Genomic DNA, 13,598 nt, shown 5'->3' with positions numbered 1-13,598 from the left:
TCGCAGAGATGGTGGGTGAATTGGAAAAAGAAGATCCGGAATTGGCTAAGGTTTTTCGAGAAGTGGCTGTGAAAGTTAAAATGTTGGCATCTGGCAGTGACCTTGTAGTGGAGCACCTGGATGTTGAAGACTCTCCTGTTCCAGAGGAGCTGAACATAATATGTACATCTTGCAAAGCAATGATGCAAAATCTTGGCACTCTGTTTAGTGTGAAGTTCAAGACCAAAGCCTCAAAGGCTGTGAGTGAAATTCTTGTGAGCAGGTTAATGAGCGATATCTCTGGTATGGTTCAACCTTCTCATTCGTTTAGTACCACTCCAAGCTTGATGAATGCATCTAGCCCATCTGACAGGATCCTTGATTCTGCGGCCACTGAGCTCATACAGATCAAAGTAGAATCTGAGACATCAAAAATAATTGATAACTTTGTTGAAGATGTCAAGGACATTGTGCAGTATGCTGAATTAGATCAGCCAACAAGCACCCAGAGAGATACCCAAGTGGGACACTGTACGACAAAGCGGAAACCCTTCCGTGCAGCTCGTAGACTCTGCGAGAGACTTCAGGCAAAGCTGGAGACATTGTTCCTCAGAATGGGTGGAGCTCCAGTCCAAGGGGAAGAACTTATGGAAAAAGCTGACTCCAGTGCTGTGCTTCTGGAGCATACTGACTCCAGTGATCTGCCTGTTTCAATCCTGAGCTTGCCTTCCCCATGTAGGAGTGAATCCCCTATATCAGAACGTAGTTCATCTTCTTTATCTGATGGATGTGATTCAACTGACTCTGTAGGAGAGAAAACACCAGAGCAACCTGAAACCAGTAAGAGTGAGGCAATACTACAAGTGGTCAACTCAACAGAACTTGGTTCTCTCCGTAAATGCCAAAGTGAGAACTCTCCACCATTACTGTCTCTCTGTGATTCCAACATGGTCCCCTGCACCAAAGAGGTCTTGTTCCAGATTGTGACCATGTATAGGTCAGAGGTGGCAGATTTGGAATGCACATCATCTGTTGCAGAGGGTTCCTCTTCCAACTCCCTTGAAGTCTGTGGCTTTTTGGACAGTGTCATGTCTTATCTAGAAGACATGCCTGTGTCTGGTTCTTCATGGTTGGAAGGATTGAGAGATACTCCAGCCTCAGTCATTGAGAAACTCTCCAGTGAGGAGTTCCAGATGAACGCTACCAACGAAGGGCGAAAAATACTGATCAAATCAGTCAGTAGCTTTCCCAGCAAAGTCAGTTCCAGCCAGACAGATTCTCAGATGTTGCCAGCAAAATCAACAATTTCCTTAAGGCATACAGATATAACTGCTTTTGAAATCGTTGGATCAATTACAAATGACATGAAGAGCCTTTTCCCACCCACAGAGTCTTCTACTACTCTATGGCAGGCAGACTCTATGCTTCAACAGAGTGATGAGAAAACCTCAGAGTACACTGAGGCCACACCCAAAGGCTCACAGTCTGGTTTGGAAGTATCTGAGAAGAAGATCTGGACAACTGCAAAGACTATTTACCACAATGTGAAGACAAAGATGAGGAATTATTTTACATGGCAAAATCAAGTCAAAGCAACAACGGCTCATGCCAAAAAGACCCTCAGCCATATTCTGGTTTCAATTCAGAAAGAGCTGTCAAAATCTGACCAAACGGTGACTGCGCTTTCACAAATAGAGAATGTGGTTGGAATGATGCTGAAGGATGTTGAAAGGGTAAGCAGTGAATGTGGTGAGGAACTGATCTATCAAGCGCCACAGCGTTCTTCCTCCTCGTTGTCATCCTCATCTGCCAGATCAAAGAAGTCAGAGTGGGAATTTTCACTCCCTGGCACTCCCATCTCTTCTGATTTACCAGAGTGTATTACTCAGCCCATTGTGAGATGCTCAGTCATCGACATGGGCAAATCTACTAAGCCAAAAACATTGGTGTGTGATGCCAGGGAAAGCATGTCTGCAATAGTGGATACCATCATAAAGGAGGTACATCCAGAGGAAGAAGGGGAGGTTGCATTCCACCCTGATCTAACAGTTGCAATAGCAAGACTGGAGGAGCTCATATCTCAGGGTAGGATTGGTGCTCTCTCACGTGATCTTACTCACCAAGTCAACCGCATCATTTCTGAGAGCAACTTGACCCCTCTGGTTCTGACAGTGGCGGCTGGAAAGAGTGCATCCGATACAGTCCTTACTGAGCTGAAGAGGAATGACAAGACGGTGGGGAAGCCCACAGCTTACAAGCTGGTTCAGCTTTTTGCAGAGGAGTCTGTGAAGCGCCTCTTGCTTCCTAGCCTTGTGCCCTCTACAGCTTCAATGAGTTTGGCTCAGGGAGTTAGTGTGCCGGCTAGCGTATCTGAAGATAGGATTTCATGTTCTTTTTCTACATCAGCATTTAGTGACACAGTCAGCCTGTTTACCAAAGTAATGGTAAGCCAGGTCATGGACTCTGTGGTTTCTGATGCACAAAGCAGAGGGTCATCTCCAACCGGAACTGTAACTGATATAGGCAGTCTACTGAGTGGTAAGTCCTACCCTCTGCCATCTTTCTCCGCCATCAGCATGACAACAAGTGGGACCTCCAATGCTGCACGAGGCTTTGAGGCCAACATAGATGCTGAGGAAAGGGATACCATCAGTTGTTTCGGTGTACCTCAGAGCATTGTTTGTGATCAGAATTCAACCAGCCCGGATGTTGCCTCGCTTTCAACCCCATCCACTGACAACTTAGTCGGTGATGATGACTTCACCGGCCTCATCAGCATGTTAGTGGTGAGACTTCTGTCAAAAATCCAAACCCAAACTGATCTGTACCCAACTGACGTCACACGCACGTCACAAGACCTGATTCCAAAAGTTATAGCTGCCTTCTGTGCATGGTCAGGCTGCTCTGAGACCCAAGCTTATCCCAAGAACCTGAAGAGTCACAAAGTATACAGCACCGTCTACAAACATCTGTTGAAGGAGTTTGGCTCAGAGAAAATACTCCAACTGGCCGTGTCGACTCAGGACTCCACATTCAATAGGATTCTTGTGAAGTCATTGAGCAAGGAGCTTCTCCACAGTTGTAACGAGGCATCAAGAGCAGCCTCAAGAACATCTTTCGAAGCCACCAGGCCAGAAGCTCTTCTCATGGCTGAAGATGTGAAGGCTACCAGAGGGAAGCTGTCTTTCCTACAAAGGCTTGCCAGACTGAAATTCGACTTAAAGGTACATCACACTTATTTAAGTTAACAATTGTGTCAATGTGAGTAAACAATGTTATTTAGAGAAAATGTAAAACCATCCATTAATTCCAAAACCATTTATAAATCTTGTTGTGCTGGTGTGTAAGATGTGATCGTTATTACCGTGAGATTGTTCTGCTGTGACAGTTGTTTTGACATGTTTTTGTTTTAGCCATTCATGATGGGAAACAAGAAGGATTCCAAGAAGAATTCCCGCCATTCTGAATCCAAAGACCAGACTACTGCTGAAGATATCATATGTAAGTCCATACAGCAGGACATTTACTGTTTGAGATATTGGTGTACAAAGCTGCTATTGCAAAAATATTAAACCCTATATACAGTACATTATATATTATCGATAGTAATCTCTTATGTAAAATTATTTATAGTTTCCAAATCTCAAGATTCTGGTTCTCATTTATTTGTGAAAGTAATAATGAGTTGAAACTAAGAATACAATATAACATCATTTCTAAATGAAAGTGCATGTCAACTCTCTCTCTTCTGTCGCCCAACATAGTGGCACATCCTGGACTCCCAGAGGGTCTTCCCTCCACCTCTCAACAGGAGAAGCCTCGCAAACGTCCCCTTCTAATCAGGATGTTTTCCACCATCTCCATAGGCCTATCCAAGCCATTCAAACGGTTTTCAAAGCAAGCTTAATACAACAATTTCCTTTAATACAGTAATATTTGCATTGAATTGATGGCCTTTGTCTTCTTTTGTGTTGCCCTGTTAACACATTTGATTAGAAAATACATAGTATATTTAGTTTAGTTTATTATGCAGTCATAGTCACGGTGTAGGCTAAACAAAGTAATGTTGTCCTGAATAATGTATATAACATGCACCCCCCACCCACCCACCCACACAAAGTGTGATTCATTGAACACACACACATAGTACTTCAGATATGTCCCACAACCAACATTCAACCAGATATCAATGATTCAGTGTAAAATACATGTACTGTAAAATAAACCGTATTTAATTTACAACCAATAAAATTATACATGATGCAGGACACTCAGTTATAAGGGAATTAATTGGTTTAACTTCTCAAACAGAAAGACACACTGTAACTGACAGTTAGACTTACAGGTTATGTCGTTGTCTTTTGTTTGAATTGTTTACGTATCCGCTGTGCGGGGGAAATGATAATACAATCGGAACTACGTAGCCAATACTGTTGTAACGGGGATCCTTATTGTAGCAACACACTTTTGGAGGGAAGGAAATCCTGCGCTGCGTTAGCTAAGTTTTCATGTCATCGGGTGTAGTTCATAAAGGTTGAAGAGTGTATGTTAGGATGAAGTGTGAATTCATGCCAGGAATAATAAGTGTGAAGTTTGATTTCCTCCCTTCTGTAATAAGCAGCCAATGAGGTATTTTTTCCTTTATTCATGTGTTTAATCTGAACCCGTAATAACGCCGGTTAAACTGTTATGTATGTAAGCACTTCAGAGTTATACCAAGCTAATAAGTCACTCGTAAGATAAGGTTGTAAGAGTGTTCTTAACTGTATTTTTAATTTACTTTATAATTCTCACGGAAGGTGATAATTCTGACTAAAACTACAGAATAAAGCCGCCAGTTAAAATCAAGGAACGGTTGTGCTCGTGGTTACTGAAGGGAGCTACAGTGAGAACTCAATGCTCTTCACGAGCAAGAGAGAAAGAAGAATCTCATCCAGCTGTAAAACGTCTACATGATTCCCAAATCCTGGTAGACCCAGTCATCTGCCAGATAAGAGTTTTGCACCTACCTGCAAACTAAGAAGAAAATCTCCACATAAGGAAGCATCGTGAGGCAACATAAGGTCAAGACTAACAGGAAAGTCAGACACGCAAGTACAAGTCAAGGTGTTTGGAGGTGGTCCTAGCCTTGTGAACAGCTAATAAGAGACTTTAAGATTACAATTCGTAAGGACTGGAGATAGTTGTCTATTTCATAAAGACTCTGGTATTATGCATTTGCTCTTTCTATCTTAATGTATCGCTGGTATGTGTATTACTGGAAAAATATTATTTGATACTTACTAAAAATATATATATAGTTACAAACATTAAGGGTCAGCGTACACCTATTAATTCTATTTTCACCTGTAAGTTAATAGTGTAATTGTTTGGGAAGGTGTTTGTTCAAGCCTTTGTTACAAGCATTATACATGTTTATACCACGTACTAAGGTTTAAATTACAGTGAATTGGAGTATAAATTATCTACTCACTTATCCAAACCTTACCTAGATTTGATTTGATTTGATTTAAAATGTCAGAAAGAGGTAGTTTCACTAAAGTTGATAGAGATGGGGTGGGTCAAGTTGAGCAGCAGCTGCAACACCTCGCAAACTTCAGGCCTTCATCAGAACAAACAGAGCAGCAGGAAGAGACCCAGACTGGTGTGGAGTCATGGCTGCCAGCGAATGATGATACAGAGGCTGCTAATGAGACATCACAACATGAGCCACGAAAAGGTGAGAGGGTCCGCAGGTTAACTGAAAAGGGCAGAGAACTGCGCAACGAAAGGTGGAGACAGCTCAAACATCATTTCAGGGTCAGCTATGAGAAGTGGAAGGCTCTGGTAAAGGAAGCAAAACTGTCACTGACAGCCTGTTGCTCTGAAGATCTACTAGAAGACCTCTTAAACAAGATTAGCCATACCTCTACAGAGCTAAACCTTGTCTATGTAAATGTGCGTCAAATCTACATACCCGACAACAATATACGCCGCAGAGTTGATACTTGTGAAGCAGTTACAATGTCTATTATCAAGACTGTAAGGTGTCATTTAAAAGGCAGGGAAGAAGGTCAAAGTAACCAGATAAAGCTGCACTGGAAGGACAGCAATTCCTTGTGCATGTCCGAACTCTCACATAAGTCAAGTCTCAACTATCAGCCCTCAAGTGCTTCCTCCCAGTCTCAAAGCAATTCAAAGGTCAACTCCAGATGCTCAAGCGTGTCATCTGTCAAGAGACAAGAGGCTGCGGCGGAAGTTGCTGCTAACCAAGCAGCTTTAGAAGTAATGGTTAAGCAAGAACGCCAACTAGAAGAGCTTCAGAGACTTGAAGATGAAGATAAGAAGAGGACAGCTGAGCAAGAAGCCGAGGCTGTGAAACGCAGCTTAGAAGAAGCTAGGCTGCGAGTCAAGTTAGAGGTAGAAAATGCTGCCAGACGAAGGACGCTAGAAGACAAGCATAGAGAGTTAGAGCGCCTAGAAGTGCTCAAGAAACTAAATGCTGCCAAGGCGCGGATGCAAGTGTATGAGCAAGATGAAAACTCAGAGGACGAGAAGAGAGAACTACTCTCTAACTGCAAATCTGTGAAAGAAATCGTGCACAGAAGTGGCTCATTTCACAGTCTCTCACCACAACATGTTGTGACAAACACACAACAAGAAGATGGCACCAAGACCATGTTCAGGTTACTAGCGGAATCAATCAGTGAAAGCCGCCTCCCCATACCAGAACCAGTAACATTCAATGGAGAGCCTCTCTCATACACTGACTGGATGGTCTCTTTTCAGACTCTGATAGACAGGAAGAACATACCAGCAACTGAGAAGATATATTACTTAAGAAAATATGTCGGTGGGCCTGCCAAGAAAGCCATCGAAAGTTACTTTATGTTAGGAACAGAATCAGCCTACCATGCTGCTTGGACCATTCTTGAAGAAAGGTACGGAAACAAATTCTTCATCGCCAAGTCTTTCAGAGATAAGCTCAATGCATGGCCTACGATAGGATCCAAGGACAGTCTTGAACTTAGAGACCTTGTAGACTTTCTTCGCAGCTGTGAAGCTGCTATGTCTCAGAATAAGGGCCTGGAGGTGCTTAATGACTGTAATGAAAACCAAAAGATCCTCACTAAACTTCCAGATTGGCTAACTTCAAGATGGAATAGAAAGGTCACAGACATCTTAGAAGAAACTGAGATCTTTCCTAGCTTCAGTCAGTTTGTGAAGTTTCTCACGAGAGAAGCCAAGATTGCTTGCAATCCTGTAACATCCCTTCATGCTTTGAAACCAAGTGAAGATGGAAAACTTAAGACGCCAAGGATTCAAAGCCCCGGAGCAAGGGTATTAGCAACTAACTCTGATGAGAAAGATACTGTTACTAGTTGTGTCTTCTGTGAGAAGTCAGGTCACAGTCTCCACAAATGCTGGAAGTTCATGGATAAGCCCACCGCAGAGCGACAGAACTCTGTTCAAGAGAATAAATTGTGCTTTGGCTGTTTAAGGCCTGGGCATCGCTCGAAAGATTGTGATAACAGGAACACCTGCGACACGTGTCAGAGGAGGCATCCATCCTGCCTGCACGAAGATCGTACTGAAGAAAGGTTCAGGGATAGGAAGACAGAGCCCCCACGAGATAAGGGGACAAGAGCGTCAAGTGAGGCCATATCTAACAGAGTCGTAAGGGACATTAACAACACTCACACCTCCACAATCATTCCAGTATGGGTGTCAACCACAAGTGAGCCAGATCGTGAAGTTCTTGTGTATGCACTTCTTGACACCCAGAGCGACACCACCTTTATCCTTGAAGAGACAACAAAGGCTCTCAATACAAGGAAGGAGCCAGTCCAACTGAAACTCTCTACAATGGCTTCAAGGAATACCATTGTGCCCTGCCAGAAGCTGTCTGGTTTGCAGGTTAGAGGGTTTTACTTGGAGAAGAAAAGCCCTCTGCCAACGACCTACTCGAGAGAGTTTATTCCTGCAAACAGAGATCATATTCCTACTCCAGAGACTGCAAGAGCATGGTCTCATCTTGAACACATTGCAGAGGAGATTGCTCCTCAACAGAGCTGTGATGTCGGTCTCTTAATTGGCTACAACTGCTCCCAGGCTCTCCTTCCAAGAGAAATTGTGTCTGGTAAGGGAAATCAGCCTTTTGCTCAGAGAACAGATCTTGGCTGGAGCATAGTCGGCTATGGAAATCCATGTATCGACTATGGCGACGCTATTGGAGTGAGTCATCGGGTTATCGTTAGACAGGTGATGCCAAGCCTTCAATCTTCTTTCAACCTCACAAATCAAGTACACTATGTTTGTAGAACACGTGTAAGAGAGGTAATCACAGCACTGGACATTATCAAGACGCTTGAATCTGACTTCAACAAGAGAGCTGCAGAAGAGGACCTCATATCTCAAGAGGATATCCGGTTCCTGACGAAAATGAAAGTGGGCATCAGACGCAAGGACAATGGACATTATGAGATGCCGCTGCCGTTTAAGGAAGAAAGACCCAACCTGCCGAACAATAAAACATGTGCAGTTCACCGTCTCAAGTGCCTGGAAAGGAGGCTAAGGAGAGACAAGCAGTACTACAAGGACTACACAGCATTCATGGAAGAGACCATAGCTTGTGGAGATGCTGAGAAGGTCTCCAAAGAGGAAGTTAACCAGCATCCAGCATGGTACATCCCGCACCATGGGGTTTATCACCCACAAAAGCCTGGGAAGATACGCGTCGTCTGCGACTGCTCAGCTAAGTTTCGAGAGACGTCCTTGAATGACCATCTCCTTACTGGTCCAGAGTTGACAAACACATTGCTGGGTGTCCTTTGTCGTTTTTGTAAGGGTCCAGTTGCAATCATGTGTGACGTAGAGCGCATGTTCCACCAGTTTCATGGGAAAGCAGAAGACCAAGATTATCTACGGTTCCTTTGGTGGGAGAACGGAGATCTAGAGTCTCAACCCTCAGTGTATCGTATGAAGGCCCACTTGTTCGGCGCAGCTTCATCTCCTGGTTGCGCCAACTATGGTCTCAAACATCTTGCTGCCGAAGGACGAGGAAGCTTCAGCGAGAAGTCTATCCAGTTCATAGAAAGGAACTTTTATGTTGATGATGGGTTGACGAGCGTATCGTCTGAAGCTGAGGCGGCCCAGCTGGTGAAAGAAGCAAGAGAGCTTTGCAGCATCGGCAAACTTCGGTTGCACAAGTTTATCTCTAACAGCAAGGAAGTTATAGCCACAGTTCCCAAGGAAGAATGTGCCGAGGGTGCCAAAGACCTGGATATGGCTCTGGGTGAACCACACATGGAGAGAGCGCTTGGTGTACTGTGGTGTGTCGCATCAGACGAGTTCCAGTTTAGAGTAGTTGTCAAGGAACGCTCACTCACAAGAAGAGGAGTGTTGTCTACTGTAGCCTCTGTATATGATCCGCTTGGGTTTGTGGCAACCTTTGTCCTGGCAGGGAAGCAGATCTTGCAGCGGATGTGTCGTGACAAAATCGACTGGGATGACCCCCTTCCAGATGACCTACATTCCCAGTGGGAATTCTGGCTCCAAGGTCTACAAAACTTGTCTGAAGTAATGATCCAACGAGGTTACTTGCCATCAAGTTTCAAGGAGGTGCAGAGTTATGAGCTCCATCACTTCTCCGACGCTAGTACCTCATGTTATGGAGAGTGCTCATACCTCAGAACAATCAACACTGACAGAAATGGAATAAAGACAGAAGAAACGCAAGGATTAATGACATTGTCATTTTGCAAGATGATACTGCACCACGCAACCAGTGGAAATTGGCAAAGGTTACAGAAGTATACCCGGGACAGGATGGTCGGGTGAGAAGATTCAAGTTACTGATCAGCGACTCAACCCTAGATGAGAGAGGTAAACGCATCACCAAACCCACCTATCTGGAGAGGCCCATCCATAAGACAGTCACCCTCCTGGAAGCCGATTAAGAAACCTGCAGACCCCTTTCACAGAAATCACCGGTGATTGGTGGGAGTGTAACTGACAGTTAGACTTACAGGTTATGTCGTTGTCTTTTGTTTGAATTGTTTACGTATCCGCTGTGTGGGGGAAATTATAATACAATCGGAACTACGTAGCTAATACTGATTTCCTCCCTTCTGTAATAAGCAGCCAATGAGGTATTTTTTCCTTTATTCATGTGTTTAATCTGAACCCGTAATAACGCCGGTTAAACTGTTATGTATGTCAGCACTTCAGAGTTATACCAAGCTAATAAGTCACTCGTAAGATAAGGTTGTAAGAGTGTGCTTAACTGTATTTTTCATTTACTTTATAGTTCTCACGGAAGGTGATAATTCTGACTAAAACTACAGAATAAAGCCGCCAGTTAAAATCAAGGAACGGTTGTGCTCGTGGTTACTGAAGGGAGCTACACACACATTTCCATTTTCTGTGGATCGCCTATGTTTACATTTTACTGAATGCTAGTCTGACCTTTGACCTGTAGATGGCAGTAAAAGGTCTACTTTTGCTGCAGATCCACTTCTAAAGCTCAAACCTCTCTGGACAAGAAGCCGAAACATTTGTCCCTAGTGAGAGAGAGTATGTGTGTGTGTGTGTGTGTGGCAAAAAAAGGGAATATTGCACTACACTTTTATGATACAGATACATTTTGCATTCGGTAGCATACCACAGCTGTACTTTTTTCAAATGCCAAATGTACATGTAGCATGCTTCTGCCTACATATGCTTTTCTGAGTGACTTGTGTTGTGAGAGAACCAGAATTCAAACATAAACTCCTGGATTACATTTTATAATATTGTTAGCTCTTTTTAGTAACATATGGTAGCATACATGTTTCACACGGTGGCAAGTCAAGCTAGTTAGTTACATGTAACAACATTACATTATATGGTCAATGTTTGTGTGTATCCTCTTAGCTTTTACCTTCGACATCAACAAGCGGCGCACGGGCTGGTCCTGCAGACTCCCACGCCCATGGCCCAGGAGAAGGCAGGGGGCCACCTGCTCACTCACGTCCCAGCCATCTCCTTTGAGACCGACTCTACTGTGGAGTGCACCTCCAAGAGGACTCCGGAAGAGAGGGACCGGGTGAAGGTTAAACTGGCCAACATGGCCTTGATGGGAAGGATCAAAAAGTCTTGGCTGTGAAATGCCCATTATGTGTGATTATCGAATTTATCATTTTCCACTTTTGAAACAACAATGGGAAAGACAGGGTTTATAGCAAAGGTTGCTCAGATTGGGCTTTTGGAAAAATTGGGAGAATGAAAGTGCACTCCTGATTCAGAGAGAAAGATCCAGCTTAATCATCCATACCATTGTTTAAATTACAATTAAAAAAACATTCAAACTGTTCCTGAGTTTCGAAAGACAGAGAAAGGAAAACATCCTTATCTTCAGGCTGTTCACACCTGTTCACACAAGTCCTACTGTCCACAATCTCAGGGTTCTTCAATACAAACACACCTGTTTCAGAAAACCTGATCACTTTCACATTCGAACAATGTTTGTAGGATACTTTTCAATAACTCAATAAATGTAAGTGTTGAAACCATACATAGCTGGTAACTTGAGCTCGACAGAGTACTTGAGCTCTGCAGAGTAGTTTTGACCTGTGTCCAGGTCAGTATTGGAATAGTGACTTGTATTTTGCATCTAGAAGTGTAAGAATTTTAGAAGAATGCTATTTCATCAGTCAAATGTTGCACTGTTTGATAAGACAGGGTAAAGAAAACCTCCATTTTAATGAGTTTAGTTGTGAGTTTGACATTTTACCACAAGAAGTCACTATAATACTATACGTTATCAAACAGGGTTGTGCTGAAAATCAAATGAACCACAGCCAAATTAATTATTTGCAACTAAGAGTAAGATTAAAAAAGACATGTATAACTTACTTTCTTGATAAAATACATTGTAAAATGTAAATATATGTGATTTCTGAGTATGTAGTGCACATATCTTTTTAAGGCCCAAAGCAGACGTTTTTATATCAATATCAAATCATTTCTGGGTAACAATTAAGTACCTTACTGTAATAGATTACGATGAAAATGGTCAAATAACTTTCTCAAGCAATAATTTTGCTAGGACTATCTGGGAGTGGTCAGTGTGGAGGGGAAATTAAAACTAGCTGTTATTGGCACTCTCTTTGTCATTGGTCTATAAACCAATTTACACATGGTGATGTCGCCATGGAAAGCCAAAACTCTCGCCCATGCAAACCTGCTGATTAGAAGGTGCTGTATAGATGTGAGAAACTCTCTTTTCATATGGCACTTCAATATCGAAGTGAATGTTTCGTAGCAGGTTAGGAAACTGAGGTTAAGGTTAGGAAAAGGGTTAGGGTTAGTGAAAATGCTCTCCAAACCTTCTACGAAAATGACTTTGCATTGAAGTGCTGTGAAAAGAATGTGTCCCTGCTCAGGTGTTGCATGCATCAACCAATGGTTGTGTGCCAAGTCATCCATTGTGTCATCGACTGACAGATTGCTATAACATATGATGTGGTTAGCTGACACACAAAATACCTATCCAGGCAGTGTAAGATCTGGCAAATTTCAGCAAGGCCTGGGCAGAGGAACATGCTCCGTATTTTCAACCAGAACTATCAGGAAGCAACCCCGATCACATTTTTGTAAAACACATTTACAGTGTTAGTTTCATCAGCTGTTGTACAATATGAAATACAATTATTTTGACTTCACAGGACCTTTAAATGTAGGCAAACAAGTTTTCAGCATTCAAACTAATCTACCCAGCCAGATTCAGCACCATGGACAGTGAAGATCAGAATACCTGCGATCTGACGATTAGAACAACAGTGCTATTTTAAGTGATTTTCAAGACACCCAAAGTCAATTTAAATCCACAACAAAATCTGCAGGATAAAAAGCAATAGAATCAAACATTCAAATAAGTAAACAGGCTATATTAAAGTGCACTAAACATAGAGACAGATTAACCATGGAGAACACTAAACATGATGACAGATTAACCAGGGAAGTGAATTTAACAGAGGTTAAAGCTAAAACAACAGAATCTGGGTACGTCTGTGTGAAGAGGTGTGGCTTTAGTGTGGATTTGAATAGTACACAAGTAGGCCTACGCTATTTTTGGCCTAACTTTTTTTTAAGTGTTAGGTTTTCCCAGATTCATAGTGTTATGCAGCCCAGGCCTATCTAGGAAGGCTGGGCATAAATTGTTTGCTCACAGCATCACATGATGACGTGGGCAACATAAACACTTAAACTCTGTGGATTAAAGTTAATAGTAATCAAAACTAATTTCACCACGAATGGAAGTGCAATCGAAATGAATGAAGAAGACACGGTAATTCTAGTGAGTTAATAAAATGACAAGGTGTTGCCTGTCAGCGTTGTAGACTACTGCCTCACAAGCCCGGGCTTTAGTGGCACTTGCATACGCGCTTGCCTCTGCACTGAAGGAGCCACCGAACGCGTCCGCGCTGCAGCTCTCACTTTCTCCCGCTACAGTATGTCCTACAATGACATATTTGGTGGGGATTGGCAGCCAACAATAGGATTGGATTGGGACTAAATCAAAGAATAAAACGATATTGAAATGAATATAATTAACAAATATTTCCCAGAAGATTTTGGGTTCAACCTAAGGCTGACTA

General features: G+C 42.8%; 1 protein-coding gene across 3 annotated transcripts; it reads left to right on the top strand.

Annotated features, from left to right (window-relative positions):
* Nucleotides 1-903: 903 nt before the first annotated feature.
* Nucleotides 904-11,291, top strand: LOC116365446 (serine-rich adhesin for platelets-like). 3 transcript variants are annotated; one of them, XR_004208101.1, is made up of 4 exons: nucleotides 904-3,203; nucleotides 3,393-3,480; nucleotides 3,744-10,109; nucleotides 10,873-11,291. XR_004208101.1 is itself a non-coding variant. In XM_031818046.1 (3 exons), exons 1-3 carry the CDS (start codon nucleotides 969-971, stop codon nucleotides 3,884-3,886), a joined length of 2,466 nt encoding a protein of 821 aa, XP_031673906.1. In that variant the 5' UTR covers nucleotides 943-968; the 3' UTR covers nucleotides 3,887-10,328. The 3 variants fall into 3 exon arrangements, 1 of the variants encoding a protein (XP_031673906.1); XR_004208102.1 differs by having other exon boundaries at nucleotides 943-3,203; nucleotides 3,744-4,608; XM_031818046.1 differs by lacking the exon at nucleotides 10,873-11,291 and having other exon boundaries at nucleotides 943-3,203; nucleotides 3,744-10,328.
* The last annotated feature ends 2,307 nt before the right edge of the window (nucleotides 11,292-13,598 follow it).

This window comes from Oncorhynchus kisutch, unplaced genomic scaffold, assembly GCF_002021735.2.
Source record: "Oncorhynchus kisutch isolate 150728-3 unplaced genomic scaffold, Okis_V2 scaffold1239, whole genome shotgun sequence".
NCBI lineage: Eukaryota > Metazoa > Chordata > Actinopteri > Salmoniformes > Salmonidae > Oncorhynchus > Oncorhynchus kisutch.
This window is presented reverse-complemented; position numbering and strand designations above follow the sequence as displayed.

What these genes read in the sequence shown, in the direction of transcription:
- LOC116365446 (XM_031818046.1), top strand. Translation starts at nt 969, where the DNA reads ATGTATAGGTCAGAGGTGGCAGATTTGGAATGCACATCATCTGTTGCA. An exon ending in GACTGAAATTCGACTTAAAG is followed by an intron (nt 3,204 to 3,392) that starts GTACATCACACT and finishes TTTTTGTTTTAG; the next exon opens with CCATTCATGATGGGAAACAA. An exon ending in TACTGCTGAAGATATCATAT is followed by an intron (nt 3,481 to 3,743) that starts GTAAGTCCATAC and finishes CGCCCAACATAG; the next exon opens with TGGCACATCCTGGACTCCCA.